Source organism: Mobula birostris, chromosome 1 (genome assembly GCF_030028105.1).
Source record: "Mobula birostris isolate sMobBir1 chromosome 1, sMobBir1.hap1, whole genome shotgun sequence".
NCBI lineage: Eukaryota > Metazoa > Chordata > Chondrichthyes > Myliobatiformes > Myliobatidae > Mobula > Mobula birostris.
This window is the reverse complement of record NC_092370.1, coordinates 12,586,563-12,598,773: the sequence shown is the minus strand read 5'-3', so window position 1 is coordinate 12,598,773 and position 12,211 is coordinate 12,586,563. Positions and strand designations below refer to the sequence as shown.

The following is a 12,211-nucleotide window of genomic DNA, read 5'->3' as shown; positions in this document are numbered from 1 at the left end:
ACAATATTGTACCTATACTATGATCAATCCAACCCTTCCCTCTGACTTAGTTCTCCTTCTTTCTATCATCCACGTGACTATCTAAGAGACTCTTAAATGTCCCTAATGTATCTGCAGGCTGGAGATATGTTTCTACCAAAGGAGGTGTAAGGCATTTCTTCCCTCCACTAGCCTGTAGGTCTCCCTTGGGCCAGTTGTAGCACCTGCTTAGCCACTCCCCCCCCCCCCCGATCAGAGTCATATGAAGCCATAGGAGCAGGTGGTGCATATCATGTCCTGGTTATGCGACCACTGATGCCAGGCAGATGGTCTCTGAAGAGTATTGATAATGGCTGGGGCCACCCGTCTTGTAAAGACACTGCCCAAGAGGCCACAAAGGCAAACCACTTCTGTAGAAAAATTTGCCAAGAGCAATCTTGGTCTTGGAGTAAGGAAGAGTAAGTTCTCCTTCCCTCCGGTAGCCTGGAGGTCACCCTTGGGCAAGATGTAAAGACCATGATTGTCCATAATCATATGACATGGAACATAACGAACAAATGTAAGTGCCTCTACCATCACTCCAGACAGGGCGTTCCATGCAATCACCACTGTCTGAGTAAAAATCCTACCTCTAACATTCTCCCTATAATTTCCTTCGATCACCTTAAAAATGGCAATCAAGAAGCAAGAACATTTTACTTCAAAGTTAGACAATCCAGTGTTAAGTCCAGAAAGCTGTGGCGCACCCAGGTGGAAGATGAGGTACTTTTGTTTGAACTCATGTTGCATTTCACCATAACAGTACCGGAATACACAGATTAGAATGCAAGCAGAATGGTGAGTTGAAATGGCAGTCATCTGGAATTGCATAACGTGACCTCACAAACCATGTCAGTGCAGAACACCAACAAACATCCATGCAGTGCCATGTGTTCTGAACTGCATCAGCCACAAATTACACATGGCATCTAAAACTTTGACAACCTTCTATAGATGCGTAGTGGAGAGTATATTGACTGGCTGCATCGCAGCCTGGTGCAAACACCAATGCCCTTGAAAGGAAAGTCCTACAGAAAGTGGTGGATACAGCCCAGTTCATCATGGGGAAAGCTCTCCCCACCACTGAGCACATCTACATGAAACACTGCTGCAGGAAAGCAGCATTCTTCATCAGGGACCCCCACCACCCAGGACATATAGTACTCTCTTCTTGCTGCTACCATCAGGAAGAAGATACAGGAGCCTCAGGGTTCACAGCAGCGGGTTCAGGAACAGTTATTACCCCTCAACCATCAGGCTGTTGAACCAGAGGAGATAACTTCACTTTTCCCCATCACTGAAATGTTCCCACAACCTATGGACTCCTCTTCAAGGACTCTCCATTTCATGTTTTCCACATTTATTGCTTATTTATTTACTTATTATTATTTCTTTCTTTTTGTATTTTACTGTTCGTTGTCTTCTGTACTCAGGTTAAACTCCCGGGTGAATGGTCTTTCATTGATTCCGTGTTGGTTATTACTCTATTAAGCATTTATTGGGTATGCCCACAAGAAAATGAATCTCAGGGTTGTATATGGTGACATATATGTACTTTGGTAGTAAACTTACTTTGAATATAGTTTTAAAATCCTCTGCCTTGGGGAAAAAGGCTGTAAACATTCCACCTTATCGATGTGCTCCATGATTTTATATATTGCTGTAACCTCTCCCACACTCCAGGGAGAGATGTCCCAGCCTGTTTCTGCACCATTTCCAGCTTAAAGGTATCCTTCCTGTAGCCAGGCAACCAGGACTGCACACATTAATCCTAAGTATGATCTCACTAATATCTTTTATAATTCAAGACTCAAGTTTGTTTAATGTCATTTCCAGTACACAAGTGTAAAGGAGAATAAAGTAATTGTTACTCTCAATCAGATGCCGCACAAAAAAAACACAATGAGATAAAGAACAGAATAATAAACAAACACAATAAAAATATAATACAGAGAATAGCCTTTATAGATAAGATTGATTGTATGTCCATAAAGTGACGCTAGATACAGGAATATCTGTACATAAGGTGACAGACAGGACATGATAAAGTAGTGGTGGTTGGGGGATGTGGAGGGGTGGGTTAGAGGGTGGAGGTGTTGATCAGCTTCATTATTTAGGGAAGGTCACTGTTTTTAAGTCTGGTGGTCCCAGTGTGGATGCTCCGTAGTCTCCTTCCTGATGGGAGTGGGGCAAACAGTCCATGAGCAGGGTGGGTGGGATCTTTCATGATGTTACTTGCCTTTTTTCCAGTACCGTTCTGTATATATGTCTTTGATGATGGGTAGGCTGGTGCGGGCATTGCATTGGTCAGTTTAGACTACGTGCTGTAACGCCTTCCAATCCGCCGCAGTGCGGTTTCTGTACCGTGCAGTGGTAGAGTGCTGATGTCCAAACTCGCAGCCCTGAGCGATGAAGGAAAATGTTCAAAGTTCCATCTACAGTGCCTTGTCTGCCTGTGTTGCCGCTCTCAGAGAAGTGTGTACCTGTTCCCCCAGGTCTCAGTTCTACGAGGGTGCCGTGGTAGCGTAGTGCTCAGCATGATGCCACTACAGCTCAGCGTTTCAGAGTTCAATCCGGGGTCATCTGTACGTCCTCCGCATGGAACGCATGGGCTTTCCCTGGGTACTTCGGTTTCCTCACACAGTCCAAAGATGCACTGGATAGGTTGTTTGGTCACTGTAAATTGTCTCGTGATTAGGTTAGGGTTAAATCGGGGGTTGCTGGGGCGGAGTGGTTCAAATGACCAGAAGGCCCCATTACGTGCTTCATAGCTAAATAAATAAATGCATACATATATACAAACAACATTCTCCAGGGCCCTACCTCTTACTGCGTAAATGCTGCCCTGAGTTAACTTAGCAAAATGCAATATCTCATTCTTGTCTAACTTAAATTCCATTTGCTGTTCCTTGGTCTGTTTCCCCCTTCATCTACTTCCTCTTGTAGTCTGCAATAACCTCTTCATTGTCCACTTCACCATCAAGCTAGTGACATCTGCCACTGTAGACACAAGGGATTCTGCAGATGATGGAAATCTTGAGCATCTCTCACACACACACCACACACACACACACACACAGATGCTGGAGGAACTCAGCAGGTCAGGCAGCATCAATAGAGGGGAATAAACAGTCAACGTTTTGGACCAACCCTTCATCAGGTCTGGAAAGGAAGGGAGCAGTAAGAGGGTGGGGAAGGGGAAAGAATATAAACTAGGTGATAAGTAAGACAAGGCGAGGGAGAAGGTGGAAGGAGGGGGGAGAAGGGAAAAGTGCCAGGAGGAAGATCAGTGGTGAGGAACGAGTGGTTGGGATAGTCATGTAGAAAGCAATCCCTATGGAAAGCAGAGGGTTGTCGGAGGGAAACGTGCTTAGTGGGAGGATCCCACTGCAGATGGCAGAAGATATGGAGAATGATGTGCTGGGTACAGAGGCTGGTGGAGTGATAGGTAAGGACAACGTGAACTGTTATGATGGCAGGAGGATCGGACGTGGGTACATGCGTAGCAAATGGAGGTGATGCAGGTAAGGGCAACATAAAAATCTATGTTGGATCCACTTGTTAATAAATATCAGCTAATATTTTATTACTATTATTACTATCTTGGGAGAATTTGCATGGAGTTAGACTGCTGTAAGTCAAATCTTTTATCACCGGTGGTGTCTCTGTGCTGAGCATTCTCCCGAGTATAAAGATTAGATTAGATTCAACTTTATTGTCATTGCGCTGAGTACAGATACAAAGCCAATGAAATGCAGTTAGCATCTAACCAGAAATGCAAAGAATGATGTGATTTACAAAATAACTGAGAATAAAAAGTAAGTGCTACAGCACACAAATATAAAAGTACTGAGACAGTACATGAGGGATGATCAATGTTTCAGGTCAAAACGCTACCTCAGCACCCTCCATGAGTCAGGCTTGTCCCGAATTTGGAACCGATGTTGCTTAAGCAGCTTTCATATGTCAGATTAGCTATATTTATCACATGTACATCGAAATATTGGGTGTCAGGGTAGAGAAACATCTCTACCAAAGGAGGTGTAAAGCACAGCTTTCCTCTGCTAGACTGCAGGTCACCCTTGAGCAAGGTGTAGCACCTGCTTAGCCCCCCCCCCCCCGATCAGGGTCAAGTGAAACTATAGGAGCAGGTGGTGGATGGTCGTATGAGCAGCTGGTGTATATCACAAGTCCTGGTTATGCAACCACTGATACAAGGCAGACAATCTCCGAAGAGTATTGATAATAGCTGGGGTCACCTGTCTTGTAAAGACACTGCCCAGAAGAAGGCAATGGCAAACCACTTCTGTAGAAAAATTTGCCAAGAACAGTCATGGTCATGGAAAGACCGTGATCACCCACGTCATACGACGCAGCACATAATGTTGCCATGCTTGTGCCGCCAGCATTCTGGCACTAACATAGTCAGGTCTGGGCTTGCACAATAACAGCTACTCCCAATGTATTCTCCCTGCCTAATAATGTTGTCATTTGACGTTCCCCTCAGGCCCAGCTTATTCTTCAATAAATATCTTAAAAATTATGGAGTTATAATCATTATTCCCAAAATGTCTCCCACTGAAATCCTGATCACTAGCGTAGATTCATTTCCAATGCAAGATATAATATAATATGAACAGTCTTCCTTCTTGGATGCACCTAACAAAATCTGCTGCATCTAAGCATGCACCAAGTCAATACTGGGGAAGTTAAAGTAGCCCAGTACAATAATCTTGTTGCTTTTAGATTCCCATAATCTATCTACATATCTGATCATCTGTCTCCCTTCTTCTTCTTAAACCCGTCACCTTTACTGGGGCACAGGCTGTCGACAGCAGCTCGCCAGAGTCCTCTGTCCTTGGCCAATCTTTCAAGCTGTCCGAAGGTGTAACCTATCTTCTTGGTGTATCTTTCCTCTTCCAAGAATGAGCTCTTTGGAGCTTCTGCTGGTTTCTGGAGGACTGGGTTTTACACAATGGGGCTACTAACTCCATACCCAATACTCCTCCTTTCACAGTCAGACTTGGGACCATCCATGGTGGAGTTCTAGAGGGTCCGCCACAGGTTCAGACAATTGTATGAGCATTAGGTCCCTCGCCTCCAGGTTCAGGGACAGTTATTACCCTTCAACCATCAGGCTCCTGAACCAGTCTGGATAACTTCACTCACCTCAACATTGAACTGACCACAACCTACAGACTCAATTCCAACGACACTACAACTCATGTACTCAATTTTTTTTTCCGCTGTTTGTCTTCTTTTGCACATTGGTTGTTTGTCAGTCTTTGTGTGTAGTTTTTCATTGATGGTATTGTGTTTCTTTGTTCTACTATGAGTGTCCACAAGAAAATAAATCTCAGGGTGGTATATTGTGACTCTTTTTTGCAGTCATTCAGGAACATTCTGGAAAGTTGAGCTACCGGTCTGATACTCCCTCAGCCAAGTCTCCGTAATAGCCCTAATACACCATTCCAGGCTCAAAGATCATCTGCCTAACTCTTAATATTCTTCGCATTGAAATTAACAGATCATCAATCCCACCTACTTGCTTAACATGGAACATGGAATAGTTCAGCACAGTACAGGCTCTTCGGCCCAAAATATTGTGCTGACCCCTTAATCTACTCTATGGTCAATCTAAGCCTTCCCTCATACATACCTATTTAAGACCCAACTCCTCCTCTGGGGCATAGGCTACTGACATGAGCTTGCCAAAGTCCTCTGCTTGGTTCAGTCTTTCAAGTTGTCCCCGGGCGTAGCCTGTCTTATTGGTGTACCCTTCCTCTCCCAGTGATGAGGTCTGTGGAACTTCTGTTGGTGTTTCTGTAGCTCTGGGTTTTTACAGGATGGGGTTGCTAGCCCCATGCCCAACCCTTCTCCTTTCGCAGCCGGACTTGGGACCGTCCATGGTGGAGTTCCCACATAGCCCTCCATTGTTCTGTCATCCATACACCTATCTATGGTTCTCTTAAATGTCCTAATGTACCTGCCTCTACCATCACCCCTGCTGAGGCATTCAACACACACATCACTCTCTGTACGTACCTCTGACTTCTTCCCTATGCTCGTCTCCATCTGCTTTATAGATGTGTGGTGGAGAGTATATCGAATGGTTGCATCATAGCCTGGTACTACTACTACGTTGAGTCGGGCCTGGGGGGCCGGCATCAGGCACGATGACGGACTCTCCACTTCTCCCTCTCCCTCATCAGTGTGTTCAGTTCATCTACATTAGCCGTGCTGCTGTCTTCTAGGAGCATGTTGACCATAGTCTTGGGAGGGTGCCCAGAGTTCATCCTCCCATGCTTGGACTCCCATATGATGACTAGGCTGGCAAGTAGCTCCGGGTGGCGTAGACAGTGCCCCGCTCGTTGCAGTAGCCTGGTATGGAAACACCAATGCTCTTGGATGGGAGATTCAAATTCAAATTCAGATTTAATTATCATTCAACCATACATGAATACAGCCAATACTGACAAACATATGCACGCAGTACAGCCTGTCATTCCACTGAATACTGGAGAGCAACATCAACAGGAGAGGCCAGCCCCAACTGAGCACAAACACCATGCTACACCACCTCTTGCGTCTCCTCTCCTGGACTGCAGCTGCAGGCAAGCCGGCTTGAGGCCTGGTCCTCGCTACAGCCGAGGCCACGCAGCTTGCCCGCTGTCTGTCACACCACCAAACAGGGGAAACAGGCTTCCATTATCAATGTTCAACAGGATCCTGCAATCACAATAGAAACATCTAACACAATCACCCATGGTTACACTGCACGGCTGCCTTCGTACACCAACTCTGATGCCTTTGATTCTTTTCTGTAGCAGGCTGCAATGCAGTTTGCACCCAGTCCAGCACCTCAGTCAACAAACAGCTCACTGATTGGGTAGACCTGCAGTACCTGAAGTTCTTGGGGTCCAGCATTGTCTTACAATTGTAAAGAAGACATTTAATGAAGTAAAATACATCTTTGGTTGACCCCTGAGAGGCCGCTGTATTTCAGGATTGTATATGGTGACATAAATGTACTTTGATAATAAATTTACTATGAACGTTGAACCTTAAAATTATGCCTCCTCATATTAGCCACTTCGACCCTGGGAAAAAGTCTCTAGCTATCTACTTGATCTATGTATGTCTGTTGTCATTTTCTGTCTCCTTCACATTAAATTTTATGCTCCCATTTGATGTTATTGGCGATATGGTACAGAAATATGTGTAGCCTTTTGCTGGCTTGAAAGATATATTTGTATAAAGCCAAGCAAGTTTTGTTTGAAGCAGAACTTTTTTGTCTTCCCTAGCCGAATTCTGGATGATATCAACACATTCAACGACACACAGAAGAAGAGGCAACTGTTCAGGTTTGTGATTAGAAGAGTTAAATAAAAATTTCTATTAATTTGGAAGCAGCATTAATATTGATGACGGTTTATTTTCCTCGCTGGATGATAGAGACGGAACAGGGAAAACGTCCAGTAGTCGGCAGAGCAGCACTGAGGCTGACGCAAAGTGGACTGATCAGCGGCCCTGGAGTAGTACAGATTCTGACAGCTCCAATCGAAACCTGAAGCCTCCCGTAACAAAGACAGCAAGTATTGGCGGCATAACAGTGCTGACTCGTGGTGACAGCACAAACAGTAACAGGAGTGTGGGCAAGCTCTCTAAAACAGGTAGCTGGTATTCACCAGGTTCTGGAGTTAGCCTTGTTCCACTGCATTTCACGATGGCAAACAGGAAATAGCCCAAACAGCCTGAAGTGATTGATTTTATTTATTGAATTATTTGTTCATTGAGATACAGGAATAGGTCCTCCCAGTCCTTCAAAGCATGCTGCCCACTGATTTTAATCCTAGCCTAACCATGGGGCAGTTTATAATAATCAACTAACCTACCAACTGGTATGTCCAGAGCACCCGGAGGAAACCCATGCGGTCACACGGAGAACATACAAACTCCTTATAGGCAGGGGTGGGAATTGAACCCGGGCTGCTGATACTCTAAAGCGTTGTGCTAACCATTACACTACCATGGCACCCGAATGTCTCAAAGGTGACAGCAAACCACATTCAAATTGTTATTGCGTTATCAATTTTAAATTGTTTCAGGTCAATGCACGCACAAAATGCTGGAGGAACTCGGCAGGTCAGGATTGGAATAAACAACCAATACTCCGGGCTGAGACCCTTCATCAGGGCTGGATAGGAAGGGGGCAGAATCCAGAATAAGAAAGTGGGGAGGGGGAGGAGCACAAAATGGCAGTTGATAGGTGATACCAGGCGAGGGGGAAGTTGGGTGGCTGGGGGAGGAGGAGGAGTACAAACTGGCAGGTGATAGGTGAGACCAGTTGAGGGGGAAGGTGGGTGGCTGGGAGAGGGGGTATGAAGTTGGAAGGTGGGAAGGGAATAGGTGGAAAAGATAAAGGGCTGAAGAAGAAGGAATCTGACAGGAGAGGAAAGTGGACCATGGGAGAAAGAGAAGAAGGTGGGGCATCAAGGAGAGATGATAGACTGGTGAGGAAAGGAGAACGGGTGGGAGGGAAGACGGAATAAGGAATAGAAAAAGGGAGAGGTGGAGGGGGGTGAAATTGCCATGTTAGAGAAGTTGTTGGTCATGTAATCAGGTTGGAGGCTGTCCAGACTGAATATGAGTTGGAAGTAGAGGAGGCAGTAGAGGAAGCCGTGGACTGACATGTTGGAATGGGAATAGGAAATCAATCATGTTTCTGAATCATGCTGTTTAGCAATTGTAACAAAGGTATATTTTTCTTTGTCAACTAACAGATTTGATCCTCACTGCCTTTTTAGTGAGCATAGGTACGAGGTGTGTGGCAGGAAGAACTAGACCATAAGAGCATAAAGCAGCAGAGCAGAATTAGGCCATTCAGCCCATTAAGTCTGCTCCAGCATTCTATCATGGCTGATTTATTGCCCCTCTCAATCTCATTCTCCTGCCTTCTGCCCATAATCTTTGATGCCCTTACTAATCATGAAACTGTCAACCTCCACTTCAAGTACACCCGTGACTTGGCCCCTGCTGTGTCTGTGGCAATGAATTCCACAGATTCACCACCATCTGGCTAAAGAAATTCCTCCTCATCTCTGTTCTAAATGGACGTCCTTCTATTCTGACGCTGACCACTGGTCCTAGACTCCTCCACTATTGGAAACATTCTCTCCATGTCCACACTATCTAGGAATATTAATGGTTGAATGATTTAAGTGAGATCCCTCCCTCATTCTTCTGAACTTCAGAACCATCAAACGCTCCTCATATGTTAACCCTTTCATTCTCAGGATCAATCTTCTGAATCTCCTCTGGATTATCTCCTATGCCAGCACATCCTTTCTTAGATAAAATACCCAAAATTGCTCACAATATTCCAAGTCAGGCCTCACCAATGTCTTAGAAAACCTCAACATTACATTCTTGCTTTGATATTCTAGTCTTCTTCAAATGCACACTAAAATTACTTTTGTGTTCCTCACCGCTGACTCAACCTGCAAATTAATTGAGCGAATCCTGCACGTGGATTTCCAAGTCCCTTTGCACCTCAGATTTTTGAAAATTTTCTCTGTTTAGAAAGTAGTCTGTGCCTTTATTTCTTCTACCTAAGTGCATGACTATGCTCTTTCCTACATTATCTTCTATTCATTCTTCTTTTCCCATTCTCCTAATCTTTCTAAGTTCTTCTGCAGCCCTTCTGCTTCCTCAACACTACCTCCCCCTCCACTTATCTTCGTATCATCCACAGATTTGGCCACAAAGCCATCTATTCCATTATCCAAATCATTGACATGTATTTTGAAAAGAAGCAGTCCCTACATCAACACCTATGGAACCCCACTGGTCACCAGCAGCCAACAAAAAAAATCCCCCTTTATTTCCACTCTTTGCCTATTTTATCATCTGCCTCCAGATACCCAGAAACCTCATCCTCAATAATAGACTCCAACATCATTCCACCCACTGAAGTCTGGCTAACTGGCCTACAATTTCCTGTCTTATGCTTCCCTCCCTTCTTAAATAGTGGAGTGATTCTTACAATAGTCTACTCATCCAGAACCATTCAAGGATCTAGTGACTCTTGAAAGATTACTCTAGTGCCACCACAATCTCTTCAGCTAACTCTTTCGGAACGCTGGTTGTAGTCCGTCTGGTACAGGTGACTTATCTACCTTCAGATCTTTCTTCTTCACAAGTACCTTCTCCTTAGAACTAACTACACTTATTTCTGACACCTGACATGCTTAAATATCTGGCATGCAGGTGGTGTCTTCCACAATGATCCCTGACGCAAAATACTGATGAGATCATCTGCCATTCCTTTGTCCCCCATTACTATCTCTCCTGCATCATTTTCCAGTGGTCCGATATCCACTCTCGCCTCTCTTTTACCCCTGATGTTAGCCATTTCTGCCTTTGAACAACATCTCTTGAACAACTTGATCTATGTCTCTTATCATCATGTACACCTCTATCAAGAGGTGTACTCTTGGTTGTGGAATTTTTATAGAGCTCTGTGTTTGTAGATCTGAAACTTTAATCTCATAGAACATGCTCTGTTATCCTAGAAATATCCTGGTAAATTTCCTCTCCACCCTCTCTAAAGCTTCCACATCCTTCATAAAATGAATTGGGTAGAAAAACACAAATTCTTTTGCCACACAAGTTAATAGGATGGTTAAGAAGGCATAGGGTGATTTTGCCTTCATTAATTAGGGGATTGGGTTCAAGAGCTGTGAAGTAATGTTGCAGCTCTGTAAAACTCTGGTGAGACCACACTTGGAATATTGTGTTCTGTTCTGGTCACCTTGTTATTGGAAGATTGTGAAAGCCTTAGAGAGGGTGTAGAAGATAGGATTGGTTGAATGAGCTGGAGTTTCCCTTTTGGAGCAAAGGAAGATGAGAAGTGACTTGATAGAGAAGTATAAGTTGATAAGAGGCATAAATAGAGTGGACAACCACCACTTTTTACCTCCAGGGTAGAAATGGCTTATTTGAGGGAGCAAAATTTTAAGGTATTTTGAGGAAAGTACAGGGGACACAACAGAGGTAGGTTCATATAACATGCTGCTAAGGATGGTGGTAGAGGCAGATACATTAGAGACACACATAAAAGTTGCTGGTGAACGCAGCAGGCCAGGCAGCATCTCTAGGAAGAGGTACAGTCGACGTTTTGGGCTGAGACCTGACGAAGGGTCTCGGCCTGAAACGTCGACTGTACCTCTTCCTAGAGATGCTGCCTGGCCTGCTGCGTTCACCAGCAACTTTTATGTGTGTTGTTTGAAATTCCATCATCTGCAGATTTCCTCATGTTTACATTAGAGACATTTAGATGGGCACATATATGAGAGAAAAATGGAGGGCTATGTGGAAAGGAAGAGTTAGATTCATCTTAGAGTAGGTTAAAATGTCAGCATGACATTGTGGGCCCAAGGGTCTGGAGTGTGCTGTAACAATCTATGTTCTAGGTTAACATAGTGCATGGTTAAGAATTGTTTTCATTGCAAAACATTTTGATGGGAGAAGGCCTGACAGTTTTAATCTCTGCTGTCACATTAACAAAAGAGGGCAAGGCTCTGTCACTGTTTCAAGAAAATCCTTTGCTCTGTTAGAAAGTGAGTCATTACACGTAGCGTGTTCTTGCAAAGTTTAAACAGTATTTTGCATTCCCTAGGTTCGGAGTCTTCCAGTAGTGCTGGCTCATCAGGTTCTCTATCGAGGAGCCATCAGCCATTGCACAGTGCAAACGTTATCCCGGTGTCAGTCAGCTCCACTGGGTCCATCTCCTACCCAGATGGTGGAATGGGTGGACAAGTGGCATCTCCCAACACAAGCTATATTCTCCTTCCTCTGGAAGCCACCGGTATACCACCTGGCAGCCTGCTGTTAAACCCACACACAGGTTAGTGTGATTGTTACCACACCTCAACGCGAATAAATATCAATGCAACGTGAAGGCTGGGATACCGCAGTGTAGCGGATAGCACCACGCTTTATATCGCCAGTGACGACAGATCAGGGTTCAATCCCTGCTGCTGTCCGTAAGGAATTTGTACATCCTCCCCGTAATCCGGCTCCTCCAAAGAAGGTTGAGGGTTAGGGTTAGTAAGTTGTGGGCACGGTACGTTCATGTTGGAAGCATGGCAACTCTTGCTGGATGCTGCCACCACTTCCTCAGATTGTGTTG

The 12,211-nt window shown here is 44.6% G+C and overlaps 1 protein-coding gene across 4 annotated transcripts in view; it reads left to right on the top strand.

The window, feature by feature from the left end:
* Positions 1-12,211, top strand: part of LOC140186273 (cAMP-regulated phosphoprotein 21-like) — a 379,019-nt gene that overhangs the window by 280,934 nt on the left and 85,874 nt on the right. For all 4 annotated transcript variants that reach the window (XM_072242365.1, XM_072243188.1, XM_072241563.1 and 1 more), the window contains 3 exons: positions 7,323-7,382; positions 7,474-7,691; positions 11,699-11,926. In XM_072242365.1, coding sequence (XP_072098466.1) covers positions 7,323-7,382; positions 7,474-7,691; positions 11,699-11,926 — 506 coding nt within the window. The remainder of the gene's footprint in view (positions 1-7,322; positions 7,383-7,473; positions 7,692-11,698; positions 11,927-12,211) is intronic.